The sequence below is a fragment of the Leucoraja erinacea genome, chromosome 24 (assembly GCF_028641065.1).
Source record: "Leucoraja erinacea ecotype New England chromosome 24, Leri_hhj_1, whole genome shotgun sequence".
Taxonomy (NCBI): Eukaryota; Metazoa; Chordata; class Chondrichthyes; order Rajiformes; family Rajidae; genus Leucoraja; species Leucoraja erinaceus.
Genome location: NC_073400.1, coordinates 25,234,741 through 25,258,636, shown reverse-complemented (window position 1 = coordinate 25,258,636; position 23,896 = coordinate 25,234,741). Strand labels below are relative to the sequence as shown.

The 23,896-nt window shown below is 45.8% G+C and overlaps 1 protein-coding gene across 1 annotated transcript in view; it reads right to left on the bottom strand.

Annotated features, from left to right (window-relative positions):
- The window catches only part of si:ch211-163l21.11 (inositol 1,4,5-triphosphate receptor associated 2), a 56,861-nt gene that overhangs the window by 976 nt on the left and 31,989 nt on the right, over nucleotides 1-23,896 (bottom strand). Inside the window, exons 16-17 of the mRNA XM_055655116.1 lie at nucleotides 21,606-21,710; nucleotides 15,769-15,900 (exon numbers count right to left, since the gene is read on the bottom strand). Coding sequence (XP_055511091.1) covers nucleotides 15,769-15,900; nucleotides 21,606-21,710 — 237 coding nt within the window. The remainder of the gene's footprint in view (nucleotides 1-15,768; nucleotides 15,901-21,605; nucleotides 21,711-23,896) is intronic.

Sequence of the window (23,896 nt, the reverse complement as noted above, 5' to 3'; positions counted from 1 at the left end):
GTTGTAAAACTGGAAGTAGATGGGATCATATAAGACGTGGAAATTAGTTGAGAAGCTATTGCAGCAAGAAGTGGTTGCATTTTACCAAAGCTCAATAAAAGTTTGCAAACAGTGTCAATTTTGAAAAAATAGAGGGTGTCAATTATTGGTGAATTGATCATTTTGTTTACAGGTTATTCATGAGCTGACCTAGAAATAGTTTCATGTTGAGAAAGCAGTGATTTCTAAACCAGAAATCACCTAGACATTCTCGAGGTTTCTTGTGCAGTGGAAGGCCTTAACGTAGCCATGGTCTTTCCTCCTTTCACCCTAACATTGCAGAGCTGGGTATAGGGAAGTGGAAACGTTGGTTTGTGGGATGGGGGAAGAGTCAAAACTTCAGTGAGAAAAGGACAAGAGCTTTGAGGGTTAGGGTTGGGCTTTGAGTGGTTTGATTTTTAGCAGAGGGGTCAAGGTAGCAATCCAATGCTTCGACCATGGTCTGTTTGATAAACTGTTTCCTCACTTTTTAGTTTAGTTTAATTTAGAGCTACAACGTGGTTAACAGACTCTTCGGCCCACCGCGCCGACCAACGATCACCCTGTACACTAGCACTATCCTGCACCCACTAGAGGCAATTTATAATTTACAGAAGCCAATTAACCTATAAACCTGTACGCCTTTGGAGTGTAGTAGGAAGCCGGAGCACCCGGAGAAAACCCACGCAGGGCACGGGGAGAATGTGCAAACTCCGTACAGACAGCACCCGTATTCAGGATCGAACCCGGGTCTCTGGTGATGTAAGGCAGCAGCTCTACCGCTGCACAATATCTAGCACAATACAGTCATATATCTGATTTGGTTCAGTCAAGCAACCTCCATTTGTGGTTTAGATAGAAGGAATGGGTGACGTCTCAAGTCGGGACCCTTTAGGGTCTGAAGAAGGTTCTTCACCCGAAACATCACCCATTCCTTCTATCCAGGGATGCTGCCTGTCCCGCTGAGTTACTCCTGATATTTGTGTCTATCTTCGGTGTAAACAACATCTGCAGTTCCTTCCTATACATTTGTGGATTACCCTTCTCAATCAAAGCCACGAGGCCAACATGTTCCCTCTCTCAAGAACCCTTGTCCAATCTCCTCATCTCGCATTCATTCTCCTTGCTGTCACCAGATTATCCAGTGTCCATTCTGGTCACCCTTTAGTAAGATGATTGCAGGTTAATTTTCTTCTTTTCATATTATTAGCCTTTAAATGTTGCTGACCACATTTGATTTATCGACTGATTTATTTACTGATCTCTCACTCGATGTGTTGGTGTGATGATAAGTCTCTTGTCACTAAATCAGATGGTTGTAGATCAAACATGACTCCACAAATTATAGCACAGGGATGGCACAGCTGGCAAAGCAGCTGCCTCACAGCACTAGAGACCCAGTGTTCGATCGTAACCTCGGATGCTGTCTGTGTGGAGTTTGCATGCTCCCCCTGTGGCCGAGTAGGTTTCCTCAGAAGTTTCCTCCCACTTCCAAAAGACGTGCATGTTTGTAGGTTAATTGGCTTCTGTAAATCGCCCCTAGTGCAAAGGGAGTGGTGCGAGAGTGGGATAACATGGAACTAATGCGAACGGGTGATCGATGGTCAGAATGGACTTGGAGGGCCGAAGGGCCTGTTTGCATGCTCTATCTTTCAATCAATCAATTCAGCGTAATCTTGCTGGTTCATCAACGTGTGCTAAAGTTGCAATGTTGCAGTTGCATTTTTTCAGATAACACATTGAAAGGAAGACTTGATTCCCCTCTCAGATCATATAAAAGATTCCATTAAATTATTTTGCTGATCTCTTTCCTGTTCATAGTGTGTTCATAGCCAATATTTATTCCGCAAGTTCCAACCAATACCTAAAACAGATCAGGTAGACATTTGAACGATGCATCTAGATTTGTTGCGTGCAAATTAATTCATGAGTTTCCTACATCACAAAAGTGATGGGGCGAATAGGGCAACATGGTGGCGTAGTGGTAGAGTTGCTGCCTTACACCGCCAGAGACCCAGGTTTGATCCTGACTACGAGTGCTGTCTGTGTGGAGTTTGTACGTTCTCCCTGCGACTACGTGGGTTTTCTCCGGGTGCTCCGGTTTCCTCCCACATACCAAATGCATACAGGTTTGTATGTCACCAGTCCGAAGAAGGGTCTCAACCCGAAATGTCTCCCATCCCTTCTCTCCAGAGATGCTGCATGTCCCGCTGAGTTACTCCAGCTTTTTGTGTCTATATCGGGTTTGTAGGTTGATTGGTTTTGATAAAATTGTAAATTGTTCTGGTGTGTAGGATAATGCTAGTGTACGGAGTGATTGCTGGCCGGCATGAGTTTGGTGGGCCGAACGACCTGTTTCCACGCTGTATCTCTAAATTCTAAATTCTAAAATCTCAAAAAATTGAAAAAAACACTTATTTGACTGTAAAAATTGGATAGATGCTATGGCCACAAAAGATGCAATAAAAATGAAAGTTCCACTTTTTTCACCAAGGACAATAGACAATAGGTGCAGTAGGCCATTCGGCCCTTCGAGCCAGCACCACCATTCAATGTGATCATGGCTGATCACAACTAAACATGGCAAAGAAACGTTCAAATCATCATGCTATCTTTTGGTCCAAGTTGGACCGTCGTGTGGTTAACAAGTCTGATACAGAGAATGCATGCTGCACAAACACATATCATGATTACTCATGCTTCATAATCGAGCCCACACCACTGTGCAACCTGTACACAATTAAACTCTTGTGCTTCCCTGAATGCAACATTGAATATTTGATTTATTTCAATTTTGAATTAGGCTGTAATTTAAAACCATTGGTGCAGGCTGCCAAGGAAGCATTGAACATTGAATGATCACTCTGATCACAAGCTGTAAGCCTCAAATAGAACATTAGCTTTTGCTGTGCAGATTACATTATTGTATTTTCACTGAAACTGCAAGTCAGCAAAATTAAATGTAACATTTAGACAGCAATCAACAAAGATCAATGAACACGGGCGGCACGGTGGCACAGTGGTAGAGTTTCAGTTTTACAGCGCCAGAGATAGAGGTTCGATCCCGACGACGGGTGCTGTCTGTACGGAGACTGTCTGTATGTTTGTATGATCTCCCTGAGACCGCATGGGTTTTCTCCGAGATCTTTCCCACACACCAAAGACGTACAGGTTTGTAGGTTAATTGACTTGGTAAAAATGTAAATTGTTCCTAGTGTGTGTAGGACAGCGTTAATGTGCGGGGATCGCTGGTCGGTGCGGACCAAAGGTCCTTTCTCCGCGTTGTAAATTAAACTAAAAATAATGAACTAAATGTTCGAACTAATTCATGATCAGAAAACCAATGCAATACTGTTCCAATGATTAACCCAGAGGGTGACAAAGTAGTGAATTGCAGTACCAAAGCATTGGACTATCAAGTAAATAACATTTAACAGGGATGGGATTGCACTAAATAGACTTGCACAGATCGGGAAAATTCATGCATTTCATCAGCTGGACTTAAACCAAACCCACAGGCAAAAATAGACAGAGACAAGACCCAATTTTGCACAGTCAAAAATAATGGAAGATGTAAATAGACATCAAGAGATGTCTATTCTTGGTTTTCCTCTCTCTCCGTCCCTCCCCCATCCTTGTTCTCCGACCAGTCTGACTGTCCCCCTGATTAAATTTTACAATTTATTGCCTAGTTGTCACCTTCCGCTAGCTAACAATGATCTATTCTACATTTTCCTTGACCCTTGTCCCTTTTGATCTCTAATTTTCACACCTTACCCTTCCATATCTCTCATTTTACTCCTCCCCTGACCATCAGTCTGGAGAAGAGTCTCGACCCAAAACGTCACCCATTCCTTCCATTCAGAGATGCTGCCTGTCCCGCTGAGTTACTCCAGTATTTTGTGACTATCTCCAAGAGAAGGCTTGACGGGTCCATTTGCAGAGAGCTCAGTCAGAAGATGAGTAGATGTGTGGGTGAGGTAACAAAATGCTAAATAGAAAACCATTTTGAATGCTGCAAATCTGAAATATAAAAGAAATCTTAAGACGTGCAGCAACACATATCAATATCCAAGAAAACAAAGCAACTACGTATGGTAGCATTCTGATTCTGAGGATAGGCTGGTGGTCCTTAAATCTCGACTAATGACTGCGAGATGGGAGAATGAGCTTTATCATAATATATAAGAATTAAAATAGAATTGATTAAATCAATAAACATGGAACTAATAACGTGAAGCACGATACATTCAGACCCCATGTATAGGGAGGAACTGCAGTTGCTTGTTTACAGCAAAGATAGAGACAAAATGCTGGAGTAACCCAGCGGGTTAGGCTGCATCTCTGGAGAAAAGGAAAAGTTTAGTTTAGTTTAGAGATACACCACAGAAACAAGCCCTTCGACCGATCGAGTCCACGCCGATGAGAGATCCCGCACAATTACACTATCCTACACACTCGGGACAATTTACAATTTTACCAAGCCAATTAGCCTACTAACCCAAGATAGACACAAAAGTTGGAGTAACTCAGCAAGTCAGACAGCAGCCCCCCTGAGTTACTCCAGCTTTTTGTGTCTTTCTTTGGTTTAAACCAACATTTGCAGTTCCTTCCTATGAAGCCTTCAAAGCTGTACATCTTTGCAGTGTGGGTGAAAACCGGAGCACCGAGAGACAACCCACACGGGGAGAACGTACAAACTCCATACAGACAGCATCTCTACCTCTACGCCACCATACCACCCAGTCCCAGTTTGAATAAGGGATCCGAAAACGTCACCTAATCATTTTGTCCAGAGATGCTGCCTGACTCGCTGAGTTACTCCAGCATTTTCTGTCTACAAATGTTAATACGTGATAGGCCATTTGGCCCATCAGATCTACTCCGCCATTCAGTCATGGCTGATCTATCTCTCTCTCCTAACCCCATTCTCCTGCCTTTTCTCCATAACCCCTGACACTCGTACTAATCAATAATCTATCTATCTCTGCCTTAAAAATATCCATAGATGGCTTCCAAAGCCTTCTATGTATAATAAAACCCTATTTGGCATACTCCTTCACTGAATTACAGTGTCTGGAGTGCCCTTACCTAGCCAATTTATATTAAGTAAACAGGGCAGCACGGTGGCGCAGCAGTAGAGTTGTTGCCTTACAGCGCTTGTAGCACCGGAGACATGGGTTCGATCCCGACTATGGGTGCTCGCTGTACGGAGTTTGTACGTTCTCCACGTGACCGCGTGGGTTTTCTCCGGGATCTTCGGTTTCCTCCCACACTCCTAAGACGTACACGTTTGTAGGTTAATTGGCTTGGTGTAAGCGTAAATTGTCCCTAGTGTCTGTAGGATAATGTTAATGTGCGGGGATCGCTAGTCGGCGCAGACTCGGTGGGCCGAAGGGCTGTATCTCTAAACGAAACAAAACAAAAACAATTGGCTAATGTAGCTCCAGACCTCCAGCAAGGTAATTCGTTCTGCAAAATGACAATCAGTTGGAGGGCAATAACTGCTGGCCTTATCAGCAATACCCACATCCTGTGAATGAACTAGAAATAATACATTTCCTATGCACCGTGTAGATTAACGGGGGTGGATAGTTGAGATATAGTGAAACAGTCGCACTTGAAACTGTGATCAAAAACTGGAGGTTTTCTACATTCCTACTTCTACCCGCTGAGCTACTCCAGCATTTTGTGTCTCTCTTCGAATAATATTTCAGGATGATTTTCTTGCGCTGTAGGAAAGTTGCAATGAACTAGTTTAGAGATACAGCACAGAAACAGGCCCTTCGGCCCACCGAGTCCTCGCTGACCAGCAATCCCTGCACATTAACACTATCCTACACACTCTAGGACCAATTTACAATTTCACCAAGCCAATCAACCTACAAACCTGTGCACCTTTGGATTGTGGGAGGAAACTGGAGCTCCCGGATAAAACCCACGTGGGTCATGGGGAGAACGTACAAACTCCATGCAGTCAGCACCCTTAGTCAGGATCGAATACTGGTCTCTGGAGCTGTAAGGCAGCAAATCTGCCGCTGCACCACCGTGCTGCCTAGATTGGGGGGCTGGGAGGGGTGGGACAGGCTGGTAGTGGGGAGATTGGTGAGGTGGAGGAAATGAGGATCGGAAGATGAGGATCAAAGAATTGGGGTGGTTAGGGGAGGGGGTTATAAGGAGAATGAAGGGTGATGAGAGAGAGAAGAGGGATGGGAGAGGGTGGAAAGAGGGGAAGGGAGGATGAACAGGGAGAATGGATGCTGTGTTGGAGACAGAGGGGAAATATTAATATCAATTGTGTGTCCGTGGTAATTCAGTGAAAGGTACAGCATGAAAACAGGCTCTTTGTTTCGACCCGAAACATCACCCATTCCTTCTCTCCAGAGATGTTGCCTGTTTCGCTGAGTTACTCCAGATTTTGGTGTCTATCTCTGTCACACTTAGTCTCCCATTCACGCTTGCTCTATGTTATCCCACTTTCACATCCGCTGCCGACACACTAGAAGCAATTTACAGAGGCCATTTGACCGACAGACCCCCTCAAGTCTTTGGGATGTGGGACGAAACCGGAGCACCTGGACGAAACCATAAGGTCACAGGGAAAACTGCACATAGACAGCGCATGAGGTCAGGATCGAGCCCGGGTCTCTGGCGCTGTGAGGCAGCAAATATACCAGCTATGCCACTATGCCATTGCAGCAAGAACTAATTAAAACAATGTTGGAGGCTAGATGGTAGTCTTCAGAAATATGGAATTCAGGACCCGAAATGTTAACTGGCTATTCCCTCCACAGATGCTGCTTGACCTGCTGAGTTCCTCCAGCAGTTTGTGTTTTGCTCAAGATTCCAACATCTGCAGTTTAGTCATTCTTCACTATCACCCAAGCAAGCTTTGCACAATCCGTTCTTCATGATTACCATTAAAAGTGCGACAAGTCCACTTGCCAGCACCGAACAAAACATTTTCAAGCCAAGAAAGCGCTGGAACAAAGATTGGCAATAGCTAAAGTCGTGATTGAAACTTAACCCTAGTATTGTGTAAAACACAGTGAGCACACCATTTGGCAACCTCAGAGCTGCACTTCCTGCTCTGCCACATATTGAGCAACCTGTCATGGCTTCAGCAAAGGTAGAGGAAGGCTGTTCAGTTCCCTGTTCTGAAGACCAAAATGCCCATGAAATCTTTCCTCAGACCGCTCAAACTGCAAGGCCGTCAGGTTCTGAGGATACACTTCAGGTGGTGTTTAATGGAAGCTGAATGTTCATAAGTGATAGAAACATAGAAAATAGGTGCAGGAGTAGGCCATTCGGCCCTTCGAGCCAGCACCACCAATCAATATGATCATGGCTGATCATCCAAAATCAGTTCCCCGTTCTCTCTTGAAAACATCCAGTGAATTGGCCTCCACTGCCATCTGTGGTAGAGGATTCCACAGATTCACAACTCTCTAGGTGAAAAAAAAATCCTCATCTCAGCCCTAAATGGCCTACCCCTTATTCTTAAACTGTGACCCCTGGCCCTGGACTTCCCCAACATGGGGAAAATATTTCCTGCATCCAGCCTGTCCAATCCCTTAAGAAGTTTACCTGTTTCTATAAGATACCCTCTCATCCTTCTAAATTCCAGTGAATACAAGCCCAGTCGGCCCATTCTTTATTCGATAGGAGCAGAATTAGGCCATTCGGCCCATCAAGTCTACTCCACCATTCAATCATGGCTGATCTATTTCTCCCTCCTAACCCCGTTCTCCTGCCTTAATAATAATAATGATAATAAATTTTATTTGTGGGCGCCTTTCAAAAGTCTCAAGGACACCTTACAGAATTTAACAAGAGTAAAAAACATATAATCGGAGTAAAATAAATAATAAAGACATCACCAATACACAAATTAAAGACAGAATTCGATCCAAAGACAAAAAAAATCAAAAACACAATGTGAAGAGAGAGCAGCGGCAGCTAAAGCGTGCCAGCGTACACTCTCCCTTCCGACAGCCATCTTGGACACAAACTAAAATAATCACTTACACACAGAAATCATCCCCCCACAATGGTTGCCACATAACCCCGTACTAATCAAGAATTTATCTATCTCAGCCGTAAAAATATCCATTGACAGCCTCCACAGACTTTTGTGGCAATGAATTCCATAGATTCACCACTGATTCCACAGATTCACCACCCTCTGACTGAAGAAATTCCTCCTCTGAATAGGTGACAGATGATCGGTATGGACTTGGCGGGCTGAAGGGCCTGTTTCGATCCTGTATCTCGAAACAAAATGATGTGAAGAAACTGCATCCAACTTAGCATAGCTTATAGCATCCTTTACCTGACAACATGAAATAGCTTTCTCCTCCTCCCCCCACTACAACCAGTCTGAAGAAGAATCCCAACACAAGGCATTACCTATCCATGTCCTCACTTGATGCTGCCTGATCCACTGAGTTACTCCAGCACTCTATGCTTTCTTTTGTAAATCAGCATCTGCAGCTCCTTGTGTCTGCATGAAATTATTATCGCTGTCTAGGACCCATCATCTGTTCCTGACTCTTATGGTTTAGGACGGCACAGTGGCGCAGCAGTAGAGAGGCTGCCTTACAACGCCAGAGACCCACGTTCGATCCTTACTAAGGCTATCTGTATGGAGTTTGTATGTTCCTCCTGTGACCGCATTTATCCGGGTGTTCTGGTTTCCCCCCCCTCCACACTCCAAAGACGTACAGGTTTGTACGTATATTGGCTTCGGTAAAATTGTGAATTGTCCCTAGTGTGTAGGATAGTGTTAATGTGCGGGGATCGCTGGTCAACGTGGACTCGCTGTATCTCTAAATTAAAATTGAATAAAAATGAAACCTGGAGGACACAGGATGATCGAGCAAACTCCACGCAGACAGCACCCAAGGTCGGGATTGAACCCAGATCATTGGAGCTGTGAAGAAGCAACTCTACCAGCTGCAGCACGCACCCTGCCCAATAATTTAACATCATGAGGCGGTTGAAAGTAAATGGAAAGAAAAGGCACTCGGAGACATTTACTGAACACAAGCTCAAATGGCTCGATCCAAAGTGTTAAACGTTGCAGTAGACACAAAATGCTTGAGTAACTCAGCGGGACAGGCAGCATCGCTGGAGAGAAAGAATGGGTTAAAAGGTGTGGCAAAATTCGGAAACCTCACCCTTTTTAAGCATATTAAATCCACAATGTAGCATAAATCTAATCCTACAGCGCAGGTCGTTATGCATGTTGGGTTCCCAATTGGATGTAACTTCATTGGATTCAAGACTCTACAAGCCACCTTGCCCTCTCTGTATAACTGCACCACATGATGTTATGCAATGTGGTGTTCACATAGATGTATTGTGAACTCATTGCTGTCTTCAAACAGTAAGTGTGTAGGGAAGAACTGCAGATGATGGTTTAAATCGAAGATAGACACAAAATGCTGGAGTAACTCAGCGGGACAGGCAGCATCCCTGGAGAGATGGAATGGGTGACGTTTCGGGTCGAGACCCTTCTTCAGAGTGAACAGTACTGTCGAAGATAGTGCCCTGACCCTTACAGTATTTCCAACATAATTCTGTTTCAGCACAGTCATAGAGTTGTAGAGTGAAACAGCGTGGAAACAGGCCCTTCGTCCCGTCTTGCCCACATCGGCCAACATGTCCCACGCGTTTGACTGGATAGCATGCAAACAAAAGCTTTTCACTATTCCTCGGTACATGTGACAATAATAAACTAAACTAAACAAAACTGTATCCCGATGAAAAAATGATTTGCACAGCAACTCTCTTATTTAATTCATGAACTTTGCGTGTGTGAGCGTGTGTGCGGGTGTGTGTGCAGGCACAGGATTGTGTGATCGTGTTTGTGTGCACACTGTATGTGTGTGTACGTAGTTGTGTGATCATGTTAGTGTGCTTGTGTGTGCATGATTGTGCATGTGTGTGTATGTGTGTGCATGACCAGTATGTGCACATATGGGGACTGGATGAGAAGGTTGGACATGTGTGCTACCCCACCCATTGATATAGTCATACATCGTGTAAACAGGCCATTCGGCCCAACTTACCCACACTGACCAACATGTCCCATCTACACTAGCCCCACCTGCCTGCATTTCGCCCATATCCCACCAAACCTGTTCCATCCATGTACCTGTCTAACTGGGGCGGGAGATTGCAACCTTCACATGGTCCACCCTGTTTCGACAAATGCAATCAACCCGACGTGCACAACCAAATAGAACAAGTTGTCCTACAACTTTAGGCTGTGCACGCCGTGCGCAAGAAGAAGAAGAAGCAGAAGAAGACCTGTCTAACTGTTTCACATTGCGATAGTCCCTGCCTTAACTACCTTCTCTGGCAGCACCTCAGTCCTTGCAGTTAATATTACATTTTGACATAAATTGTTTCGCAACCTTACTCTATGTTGTATTTGCTGTAATCCTTGCTTTTTCCAAAAAGTTGCCAGTTGTAATAAAAAAGGGGCGGCACGGTGGTGCAGCGGTCGAGTTGCTGCCCGACAGCGCCAGAGACCCAGGTTCAATCCTGACCATGGGTGCCGCATGTATGGAGTTTGTACGTTCTCTCCGTGACCTGCGTGGGTTTTCACTGGGTGCTCCAGTTTCCTCCCACACTCCAAAGACAAACAGGATTGTAGGTTAATTTGTAAATTATCCCTGGTGGGCCGAAGGGCCTGTATCTCTGACCTAAACTAAACTAAGTCTGAAGAAGGGTCTCAACCCGAAACGTCGCCTATTTCCTTCGCTCCATAGATGCTGCCTCACCCGCTGAGTTTCTCTAGCATTTTTGGCTACCTTCGATTTTCCAGGATCTGCTTTTCCCTTTGAGAATAGGGAAGATTCAAACAAGAGGACATGACTTCAGAATTAAGGGACAGACGTTTAGGGGTAATATGATGGGGAACTTCTTTACGCAGAGAGTGGTAGTGGTGTGGAATGAGCTCCCAGTGGAAGTGGTGGAGGCAGGTTCATTGGTATCATTTAAAAATAAATTGGATAGGCATATGGATGAGAAGGGAATGGAGGGTTATGGTACGAGTGCAGGCAGGTGGGACTAAGGGGGAAAAAAATTTGTTCGGCATGGACTTGTAGGGCCGAGATGGCCTGTTTCCGTGCTGTAATTGTTATATGGTTATATGCAGTTCCTTCTTAAACTAAACTAAGGATCACCAGTAGATGGCGTCCAACACCTAATATTGCAGAACCAATATTGGTGGCAATAATCCAAGCTGGGAACATGTCAGGCAGTTCTTTAAATTTAGATGTATTTCCAATACATCCAAGAAACAAGTCTCTCTGGAAGTTACTACAGGGCCTCAACAGACAGAACAAAATCTATGAAATGAGCTTGCAGCCGAAGAACCAAATGTAATGGTTAAAAACAAAGTGCTGCCTCACAGCGCCATAGACCCAGCTTTGATCCTGACTAAGGGTACTGTCTATACGGAGTTTGTACGTTCTCCCCGTGACCACATGAGTTTTCTCCAGGTGCTCCGATTTCCTCCCACACTCCAAAGACGTACAGGTTTGTAGGTTAATTGGCTTCAGTTAAATTGTAACTTGTCCCTAGTGTGTGTAGGATAGCGTTAGTGTGCGGGGATCGCTGGTCAGTGCGGACTCCATGGGCCGAATGGCCTATTGCCGCGCTGAATCCCTAAACTAAACGAAAGTGCCGGAGTCTGAAGAAGGGTCTCAACCTGTAACATCGCCCACTCTTTCTATCCAGAGATGCTGCCTGTCCCGCTGAGCTACTCCAGCATTTTGTGTCTATCTGAAGTGCTGGAGCGGGCTGGGTCGGGCAGCATCAGTGGAAGCTGCCTCAGCATCTCCTTATCTCATTGCTTTTCATCTCTACCCTTTGTTCACCCATCTGCCAATCAGTACCCTCTCACCTGTATCTACCTATTACCTTCGTGGCTTTGTCCCACCCCAGGTACACACAAATGCTGGAGAAACTCAGCGGGTGCAGCAGCATCTATGGAGCGAAGGAAATAGGCAAAGTTTCGGGCCGTAACCCACCCCACCTCTCTTCCACCGGTCTCCCTGCTACTACAATCAATCTGAAGAGAGCTCGTGACCTGAAACGTCACCTATCCATGTCCCCCAGTGGTTCTGCCTGGACTGCCCAGTTACTCGAGAATTTTGTGAAGTGGACTACAGGAGTCGATGCCTCAAAAAGGCAGCCAGCATCAACGAGCCTCACCCCGGTCACTCCCTCTTCTCCCCTCTCCTATCAGGCAAGAAGTACAGAAGTGTGAAAACGCACACCTCCAGATTCAAGGACAGTTTCTTTCCAGATGTTGTCAGGCAACTGAACCATCCTACTAACAACTAGAGTGCTATCCTGAGCTACTATCTATCTCACTGGAGACCCTCGGACTATGTTTAATTAGACTTTACTGGACGTTATCTTGCACTAAATGCTATTCCCTTTATTCTGTAACTGTACACTGTGGACAGCTTGATTGCAATCATGTACAGTCTTTCCGCTGACTGGTTAGCACGCGACACTGTACCTCGGTACATGTAATAATGTATAAACACCAAACATGTTTGTAGTAGGTCCTTTACTGTAGTGTATAACTGGCCATGCAAAGGCCGTGCACAATACAATTCGCTTGATACAATATTTATGTTCAGATTAATTCACTTATGTCTATTATTTCATTCCGTCAAAATCTTCGTACATTCATTGTTCTCTTTAAATAAGAGGCAATTCACAGAGGTCCTCACAAGCGGCACATGATGCCCATTCCTGGTAACGTCGACAGGGATGTCACAGAGATGCTCCAACATTATAGACCAGGGCTAAAGGTGCGGCATGGTGGCGCAGCGGTAGAGTTGCTGCCTCACAGCGCCAGTGACCCGGGTTCGATCCTGACTACGGGTGCTGTCTGTACAGAGTTTGTACGTCCTATCCCGTGACCGCATGGGTTTTCTCCGGGTGCTCCGGTTTCCGCCCACACTCCAAAGACGTGCAGGTTTGTAGGCTACTTGGCTTGGTGTAATTGTAAATTGTCCCTAGTGTGTGTAGGACAGTGTTAGTGTGCGGGGATCGCTGGTCGGTGCAGACTCGGTGGGCTGAAGGGCCTGTTTCCCCACTGTTTCACTAAAACTGAACTAAACATCGGGTAGTATTCTGGCTCTGGTGAGTTACTACTATGACTCTCTCCCCTCCAAGCCACTTGATCAAATGAACCACACAATAACAATGAGTGTGAAAGGTTTGATGCTTACCCTTGAGTGTCAGTGGCTGTTCTTTATTGAGTCTGTGCAGATCAGCAATAGTGCCTAAGTACTCGTGGGACTATAAACAGGCTCCAGTCAAACTATGAGAGGAACTGCGAGAAATGCTACAAAGTTCAACTGAATTGTACTATTACTCTGGAAATGGACACAAAAGGCTGGAGTAACTCAGCGGGACAGGCAGCATCCCTGGAGAGAAGGAACGGGTGACGTTTCGGATCGAGACCCTTGTTCAGAGTGAACAGTACTGTCTAAGATTGTGCCCTGACCCTCAGAGACAGAGAGAAAGAGTGACAGAGACACAGAGAGAGAGAGATAGGGTGAGAGAGACAGACAGAAAGAGATTGAGACAGGTAGAGTAATAATATTATACACCCACGGACACCCAGTTATCTAGACTACCCACCCTTCTCTCCCTCCCTCTCTCTCTCTCTGACTGATACTGTCCTTGCTATTATCTGCATATCTCCCATTCCCTTTATCTCTGTCTGTTTGTCTGTTTATCTGTCTCTGTCTCTCTCAATCTCTATCTCTCTGCCTCATTCACATTACCAGTGTCTCCCTGTCTCTCTCTGTCTCTGTCTATCTCTCTCCCTTTCTATCTCTCATTTTTTCTGTATATCTCTCTCTGTCCCGCTGTGTCTCTCTTTCTCTCTCTCTCTCCCTAGGTGGGCACGGTGGCACAGCGCTAGAGTTGCTGCCTTACAGCGCCAGAGACCCAAGTTCTTTCCTGACTACAGGTGCAGTCCGTACAGAGTTTGTATGTTTTCCCCGTGAACTGCGTGGGTTTTCTCCGGGTGCTCCGGTTTCCTTCCACACTCCAAAGACGTGCAAGTTTGGCTTGGTAAAATTGTAAATTGTCCCTAGTGTATGTGGGATAGCGTTAGTGTGCGGGGATCGCTGGTCTGCGCAGGCTTGGTGGGTCAAAGGTCCTGTTTCCGCGCTGTTTCTCTAAACTACACAACAACCCTGATTACTCATTAAGTTAGGTACGCAAGCATCCATGCGACAGTGAGGGCGAGGGTGAACACAGCAAAGGTGATCATCTTCCGGGAAGTTGAGAGGGACGACCACATCGCAGTTGATGGGGGAAGGCACTCCAAACTGAGAAAAGAAAGAAAGGTTTGCATTTCTATTGGGCCCTCATACCATGACAGGATGCATCCTAAAATATAGAGGGATCAAAGGGTTGGCAATAAAAACAAGCGTTGGGAGTACATAGAGCACCAGGGCAGCATGGTGGCGCAGCGGTAGAGTTGCTTCCTTACAGCGAATGCAGTACCGGAGACCCAGGTTCGATCCTGACTACGGGTGCTGTCCGTACGGAGTTTGTATGTTCTCCCCTTGACCTGCGTAGGTTTTCTCCGAGATCTTCGGTTTCCTCCCGCAATCTAAAGACGCACAGGTTTGTCGGTTAATTGGCTTGGTAAATGCGTGTAAAAAAAAATAATTGTCCCCTGTGAATATAGGATAGTGTTAATGTTCGGGGATCACTGGTCGGCACGGACCTGGTGGGCCGAAAGGGCCTGTTTCCGCGCTGTATCTCTAAACTAAACAAAACTAAACTAAACCCCGCGGACCGCAGCCAAATGGAGGGAAGCAGCCGAGCCGGGCCCTGCTTGTCCTCCACAAGACCCGAGACCGGATGACAGAGCCAACGACGACGACAATGGACGTGACGGGCAAGGAGAAAAGCTGGTAGTTAGGTCACAAGGTCAGAAGGAACAGGAGTAGAAATAGGCCATTTGGTCCATCAATCATGACTGCTCTATCTCTCCCTCCTAACCCCATTCTCCTGCCTTCTCCCCATAACCTCTGACGCCTGTAGAGGGAACCGGGGTCTGGCCTACCTCGTCCTCAAGATCGGCTTTAGACTCTAGGCCTTACTTTAGACTTCGACCTGCCAAGTCCGCGCCGACCAGCGATCACCCCGCTCATTAGCACTAACCTACATAGTTTTACGATTTTTCTGAAGCCAATTAACCTACAAACCTGTACGTCTTTGAAGCACCCAGAGAAAACCCACAGAGAATGTACAAACTCTGTACAGACAGCACCCATAGGGGGGATCAAATCTGGCTCTCTGACGCTGCAAGTGCTGTAAGGAAGCAATTCTACCGCTGCGCCACTGTGCTGCCCTCAGGCAGTATCTCTGGAGAAAATATTCTGAAGAAGGGTCTCGACCCGAAACGTCACCTATTCCTTTTCTCCAGAGATGCTGCCTGACCCGCTGAGTTGCTCCATCGAACAACTCAGCGGGTCAGGCAGCATCTGTGGAGAAAAGGAATAGGTGACGTTTCGGGTCAAGACCCTTCTGCCTTCAGAGAGATCTCCAGATGGTTCTTTTCACTCAGCTATTGCAGCGGCACATTGATTTGTTCTGCACTTCCTTCGTTATATTTGGTTTCCAGTCATGCTGCATGTTGTTTTAACTCTGGCAGCAATTGTACACGAGGTCGCCTCAAGACATATGACTTACGTCAACGTGCCCTCGCTTGTTGTGTCTGGGCTGCTCTCGTCTCCACCCTCCTTCTCCGAGTCCCTCTCATTCAAGTCACAACTCGATGCTTCGTTCTCTGTTGCACTGCCAGCCGTCTCTTCCTGCTTGCATCTAAAGATGGAAAAAGGACAGAAGAGTGTGTTAAGTCAGGACGGCGGGAGTTCCCCCCGCCACGGGTATCATGTAATCCCATGCTACATAGAACCATAAAAATTAGGTGCCACTGTACTGTTTTGTGCTGTATTAACTTCTAATAAAATAAACAAAAAAAAAAAAAACAAAAAAAAAAAAAAAAAAGAACCATAGAAACATAGAAAATAGGTGCAGGAGTAGGCCATTCGGCCCTTCGAGCCTGCACCGCCATTCAATATGATCATGGCTGATCATCCAACTCAGTATCCTGTACCTGCCTTCTCTCCATACCCCCTGATCCCTTTAGCCACAAGGGCCACATCTAACTCCCTCTTAAATATAGCCAATGAACTGGCCTCAACTACATTCTGTGGCAGAGAATTCCAGAGATTCACCACTCTCTGTGTGAAAAATGTTTTTATCATCTCGGTCCTAAAGGATTTCCCCTCTTTTTTCATATGAAAGTCCTGACATCCCAGGGATCTGTCTGGTGAACCTTCTCTGTACTCCCTCTATGGCAAGAATGTCCTTCCTCAGATTAGGAGACCAAAGCTGTACGCAATACTCCAGGTGTGGTCTCACCAAGACCCTGTACAACTGCAGTAGAACCTCCCTGCTCCTATACTCAAATCCTTTTGCTCCATGGTCGGATAGGCGACGGCTAAACCGTCTCCCCCACCTGGTTTGCCGGGTGAGGAGGGGGCTGTGGAACCCCAAGCAGGACCTAAAACAAGACCTGTCAAAGGGCGGATGAATTCCTAGCGAGCCAACGGCCATCAGTAGAAGTTGCGATCATTGTAAGATATGCCCGTCGGAAACCAGCACTGCTACGTTGCTAATGTTTTCAACGATTTGATAATAATAATAATAATAATGTTAATAAATTGCCTTCAGTGTTTCCGAACTCGAGAACTCGAGTACAACGCATGCCTTCCACGGAACAGGTCCCATCACAGAAGGCAGACACAAAAAAGCTGGAGTAACTCAGCGGGACAGGCAGCATCTCTGAAGAGAAGGAATGGGTGACGTTTCGGGTCGAGACCCTTCTTCAGACTGATCTAGGAGTGCAGGTACATACTTCATTGAATCACAGGTAGATAGGGTGGTCAAGAAGGCCTTCATCAGTCATAGTATTGAGTATTGAAGTTGGGAGGTCAGGTTACAGTTGTATAAGACATAGGTGAGACGACATTTGTGTTCAGTTTTGGTCACTTTGTGGTAAGAGTGATGTCGTCAAGTATTTCCTGGGCACAAGTTCACAGTCCTGTTGAAACCAGGAACAGTCGTTTCTCTGTCTGAAGAAGGGTCTCGACCCGAAACGTTACCCGTTCCTTCTCCCAGAGATGTTGCCTGCCCCGCTGAGTTACTCCAACATTTTGTGTCTATCTTTGGTTTAAACCAGCATCTGCAGTTCCTTCCAACACAGGTCCCATCAGAGTAGGCAGTAGGCCCAAAGTGGTAGGCCTTTCCAGTTAAGGAGCCTGACTCTGAGACTCTGCCCCAGATGATATCATAAACCTGCCCTACAAAATCATTAAGTTATAACTCTGGGTTTGCATTCTGGCACAAGAGAGAGGAGACAATTGTGACATAAATGAGTTATAGAGTCATACAGCGTGGAAACAGGCCCTTCGGCCCAATTTGCCCACGCCAACCAACATGCCCCATCTGCATTAGTCCCAACTACCTGTATTTGGTCCATATCCCTCTAAACCTGTCCTTATCCATTGAGTCAGAGTCATTGTCATACAGGATGGAAACAGGCCCTTCGGCCCAACTTGCCCATGCCAACCAACGTGCCTCATATACACTAGTCCCACCTACCTGCGTTTAGCCCCTCTAAATCTATCCAATACATGTACTTGCCTAAACTTTTCTTAAACGTTGCAATAGTCCCTGCCTCAACTACCTCTTCCGGCAGCTCGTTCCATACTCCCACCACCCTTTGTTCCTATAAAGGCCCTCAGGTTCCTATTAAATCTTTCCCCCCTCACCTTGAACCTATGTCCTCTGGTTCTCGATTCCTCTACTCTGGGCAAGAGACTCTGTGCGTCTATTCCTCTCATGATATTGTACACCTCTATAAGATTACCCCTCACCCTCTTGAGAGGAACCTAGTCCCAGCCTGCTCAAACTCTCCCTGTAGCCCAGGCCCACCAGCAGCCATTTATTCCTCTCATGGTTTTGTACGTGTCTACATTTACGTAACGCCAGTATTCACTGTCCTGTTGAGACCAGGAACAGCTCTTTCTCAGCCTGAGGAAGGGCCTCGACCCGAAACGTCACTCATTCCTTCTCTCCAGAGATGCTGCATGTCCCGCTGAGTTCCTCCAGCATTTTGTGTCTATCTTCGGTTTAAACCAGCATCTGCAGTTCCTTCCTAAACAGTTGTTTCCTGTTGGATCATCGCAAGCCACAGTGACTGGGGTCAGTGAGTTTATTGACGTCTACTGGGTATGAATTAGGCTGGGGGATGACTTACATATACACACACAGACACTCCCACACACACACTCATACGCACAAGCATTTATAAACATAAACATTCATATGCGTACACACGCACACACACTCGGTCATACACGCAGACATTTATATAGATAGTCATGCACACATAGACAAATAGAAAGGTCTATCATCTACAGATTTTTGGAAGGAAGTGAGAGCTCTTAGCAGTTGCAAAACATCTCTACCATGTACTGTAGATGGAATCTCCAGAACAGCTAATATCGCAGAGTTATGGCGACAACATTATAGCACTTTATTCAACTGTGTCCAAGGTGACTTGTATAGGGTGGAAAATATTGAGAGTAATGACTCAATGGTAATTATGTCACATGAGGTGTATCATGCCATGAGCAAGCTGTCCAACAACAAAGCAAGTGGCTTGGATCATATCTCTGCTGAACATCTTAAGTATGCGAGTATGAGGATAGCTCCTCTCCTAGCTATTTGTTTTACTGGCTTTATGATTCATGGCTTGTTACCAGACTCGATGTTGTCTGTCCTGTTAGTGCCGGTCATTAAGGACAAAGCTGGTAAAGTAGGCAGCCTAAATAATTACAGGCCCATAGCATATTGTCAAAAGTCTTAGAAAGAGTTCTGCTGGATAGAATAAATGAGTTTGTTAACTCCACAGATAACCAGTTTGGCTTTAAAGCTAAACATGGCACTGACTTATGCATATATGCCCTAAAGGAGATTGTAAACAAATATAGAGGCAAAGACTTTTCAATCCTCATGTGCTTTATTGATGCTTCCAAAGCCTTTGACCGTGTTAATCACAGAAAGATGTTTGGTAAAATGAGTCAAAGAGGGGAGCCTGAATACATTGTTAGAATTCTGGCCTACTGGTATGCCCACCAGACTATGCAAATAAAATGGGGCAATAGGGTTAGACAAGGGGGAATTTTGTCCCCAGTCCTTTTTAATCTATATATTGATGATCTGTCTAAACAATTGAAAGCCTGTAACACTGGGTGCGTGATTGGTAATATTTTGGTGAACCATATTATGTATGCAGATGATCTTGTGGTCTTTAATCCATCTAGCGCTGGTCTCCAGCAGCTCCTTACTATATGTTCCGTGTATGGTGTGGAACATGACATTAAATATAATGCTAATAAGAGTGCTGTTATGGTCTGTAGAACCAAAGAGGATAAATGCCTAAAATATCCTGTTTTTAAATTGTCTGACAACAATCTTAGTGTCTGTAATAAGATAAAATATCTAGGGCATATTATTACAGAACAAATGACAGATGATGAGGATATTTATAGGCAACGACGCATGCTGTATGTACAGGCAAATATCCTCTTGCGTAAATTTGTTGCGTGTGCAGATGTGGTGAAGATGTCGCTATTTAGAGCATACTGCACACCCCTCTACACTGCGGTCAAACTATTTAAAGACAAGTATGCAGAGACTAAAGGTGGCATATAACGATGCCATGAGAACACTGCTAAGGCAACCTAGATGGTGTAGTGCCAGTAATATGTTTGTGGCTGCAGGAGTCAGTACTTTAGAAGCTATCCTAAGACACCACATGTATAAATTCATTTGCAGGATAAATTACTGTAAAAATGTGCTTATTGTGGCCTTGACAAACATAAGGGTTAGCACTACACGCTACGAATCCCAGTTGCGGAGACACTGGTATCGTTGTCTCGTTGTAGGACATTGTTCATCTTTTAATCTGGATTTTTAACTTAAGTATTGTGGGTTTTTGTTAAATATAAATTATGATGTTTTTATATGATATACCATGATTTTATATATATTTATGGTATTTGATATGCAATGCATTTTTAATGTAATGTTGCCCCTTGTCTGGACCTTGAGTCCTTAATAAAGGTTATTATTATATCATTGAAAATCTGCAGGATTCAGTACAGGTGGGTTTGGATCTGTCGCTGTATAACACTGGGGACAGTACCGGTAGGGATGGGTCTGTCATTGTATAATCTTAGGGTAGAGTACAGGGCTCATGTTGTCGACCTCCCCACGGTGAGCCCTGTCAACTGACCTCAGTCAGGCGAATGACATCCAGGGCGTCAAAGGCAGCAGCAGGTCTGTCACTATTGTTATTAATGTTTAGTGTTTTCTGAGGCATTCGTAACTGTCACTGTATGTCATGTTGTTACTTGTGGGCGGAGCACCTAGGCAAACTCCTTGTATGTGATACTTGGCCAATAAACTTATTTACTTACTATATAACTTTGGGGTACAGTATTGGTGGGGATGGGTCTGTCACTTTATAACACTGCAGTACACCACAGATTGGGGCCGGTTTACTGCTGTACAACACTGAGGTAGAGTACCAGTGGACACAGGCCTATCACTGTAACATCTAGTGATACCGCAGTGATAAGCACAGGTCTGACACTGTCTGACAGAAGGGTAGAATAATGTGTAGGAAGGATCTGCAGTAGGGTAGAGTTAGTGTGCGGGGATCGCTGGTCGGCGCGGACTCGGTGATCCGAAGGGCGTGTTTCCGCTCTGTCTAATCTAAAACAAATCTAAACAATGGTACTTGACCAGAAGTTCCAAGTGGATAAATGTAGACACAAGGAACAGTAGGTTGTGATCTACAAAATAAGACATAACGTGCACCTTCCACCTATAGCCCTTTCACATTCCCTCCTCTTCTCTCCTTGGCTTATGGGCCTTGTGCTCTTTTCACCTCTGGCCTTCGTTCACCCATCTGCCAATTAAATCTCCTCTCACCTGGTATCCAACTATCACTCTCTAGACCCTGTCCTGCCCCCACCTCTTCTCCAGCTTTCTCCTCCCTATTACAATCGGGCTAAAGAAGGGTCCCGAATCGAAACGTCATCTGTCCATCTCTTCCACAGATGCTGCCTGACCCGCTGAGTTACTCCAGGCTTCATATTATGTTTCCAAATGGTTCAGAACAGTGTGTCTTGAGGAGCCGGAGAGCTGTAGGATCAAGGGTCCCGACCTGAAACGTCACCCATCCCTTTTTCTCCAGAGAGGCCATCTGACCCGCTGAGTTACCCCAGCGTTTTGTGTCTATCTTTGGTTCATAATAGCCCCAGGACTTTCTCCCTCTCCTTGGGTTGACCCCCGTCATACGCAGGTAGTTGCTCAGTTGTTGGAACGGGCATTCTTCCCCTGAAGAATGTGTCGTTATTCCACACAAACGCATGAAGCATCATGCCTACCTCTGTACCGAGCTTTCTGGAGTATCTGATGACAGCGTGGAGGTTTCTTCTAGACTAGTAGATTTGCAGATTGCAATTTCTTCCAAACCTCTCCTTTTGTGCAACCTAGAAAGTTGAAAAAATAGTTTACTACGGCCAATATTGATGAATGTGAATTTCATTTTGTTTATGGTCTCGTGTACCCAGGTTCAGTGAAAAGCTTTTTGTTGCAGGCTATCCAGTCAGTGGAAAGATTGGACATGATGGGGCGCTGTCCTGTGCATGGCTGCCCAGCCAGCAGCTGTCTGTCTTTTCATCGTTTTATTTTTATTTTTAGTTAGTTAAAGTGTTTTGTTTGGAGGTCTAGACTTTTTTATGTGGGGGGGGGGGGGGGGGGGGGTGAGGGGGGGGGGGGAAGGGGGAAACTACTTTTCAGGGTCCCTACCTGGTCGGAGAGGCAGCTTTTCTCCGGGCTGCAGCTTCGACTCGTCCTCGCGGACTACCAGCGGGCCTGGAGCGGCGTTTCCCGTCGGGGACCGCCCAGTACCTCGGCTTCGGCGGCGGCACAGCGCTGGAGCGCTATCGTGTAGCGGGCGATGCCTTGCCCGGGTCGCCGCGCTGGAGCTCCGGTGAGCTGAAGAACCGCCGGGAACAACATCGCGGAGCTGCGGGTCTGCGGAGCGGCCAGCTGCGGGCAGCAGCGCCGGCGCCGAACTTTACACCGGGAGCCTGGGATCTCGCGACGAGATCGCTAGTAGTGGAGCTCCAACCGGCGCGGCCTTGTTGGCTTCGGAAGCCGCGGCCTCCAGTACGGAAGCGGCCGTTCCAGGTGTCCCAACCCGCGGAGAGGACTCTCCCGACGCCGGAGCACCATCACCCGGCGAGAACGGCCTGGAACATCGGGCCTCCGTAGAGGCAACTGTGGAGGCCTCAATAGGCCCGACTATGGGTGAACTGGGGTTGGGGACTGGACTTTGTGCCTTCCCTCATAATGGGAACCATTGTGGGGGGATGTTTTTTATGTTTAAAACTCTTATTAATGTTATGTCTGTTCTTTCTTTATGTGTTGCAAAATGGCAATAAGCTTTTCACTACACCTAGTGTGTATGTGACTAATAAAATACCTTTGACCTTTGACCTTTGATTACAATTGAGTTGTCCATAGTATACAGATACAGGATAAAGGGAATAATGTTTAGTGCAAGATAAAGCCTGATTAAAGATAGTCTAAAGGGGCTGTCCCACTTGGGCAACATAATTGGCAAGTTTGGAAGAGTTTTGGAGAGTTTGAAAACATGACATGTTGAAGACCTCCTTCGACAATGTAGAAGACTAGCTACGACTAACTTCGGGAAAATTGGACACCGAATAGTAGAGAGAGAGAAGACGACTTCCTTTGATTTCCTTTGACCTCCCTTCAACCTCCCTTTGACTAGGATGAAGACTATCTACGGCTACCTTCGACTACCCTCGATTACCTACGACTAACATGCCGAACTACTACGGCCTACTACGACTAAACCTACGAGCAAAAAAAGTATCGATTTTTTCCACGGCGACCTTTTTTTACTCGCGGGCATTTTTTAACATATTGAAAAAGACGCCGCGATCTAGCTGAGGCCTCGAGTGCGCGGAGACCACTCTCGAGCATGAAGGAGAGTTACGAAGACCTCCTACGACCTCGTATCGACCATGCTGCGAGTATGAGTCGAGGGCAAACTCGCCAGAACTCGCGGATTAGGTTGCCCAAGTGGGCCTGAAGGATCTCCAGTGAGGACACTCTCTAATTAGTAGGGTGGTTCAGTTGCCTGATAACAGTTAAATCCAAGGAAAAGGAACATTAATTGGCCAGAGGAAGCTGTAAACCGGAGGACTGGGAGAAATTTTGAATTCGACAAAGGAGGACAAAGGCGTTAATTAAGGGGCAGAGAAAAGGGCATGAAAGAAAACTTGCGGGGAATATAAAAACTGACTGTAAAAGCTTCTTTAGATTTGTAAAAAGGAAAAGATTAGTGAAGACAAAGGTAGGTCCGTTACAATCAGAGACAGGTGTATTTATAATGGGAAACAAAGAAATGGCAGAACAATGAAACAAGTACTTTGGTTCTGTCTTCACTAAGGAAGACACAAACAATCTCCCAGAAATATATTTAAGAGGGAGTTAGATGTGGCCCTTATGGCCAAGGGGATCAGAGGGTATGGAGAAAAGGCAGGTACGGGATACTGAGTTGGATGATCAGCCATGATCATATTAAATGGCGGTGCAGGCTCGAAGGGCCGAATGGCCTACTCCTGCACCTAATTTCTATGTT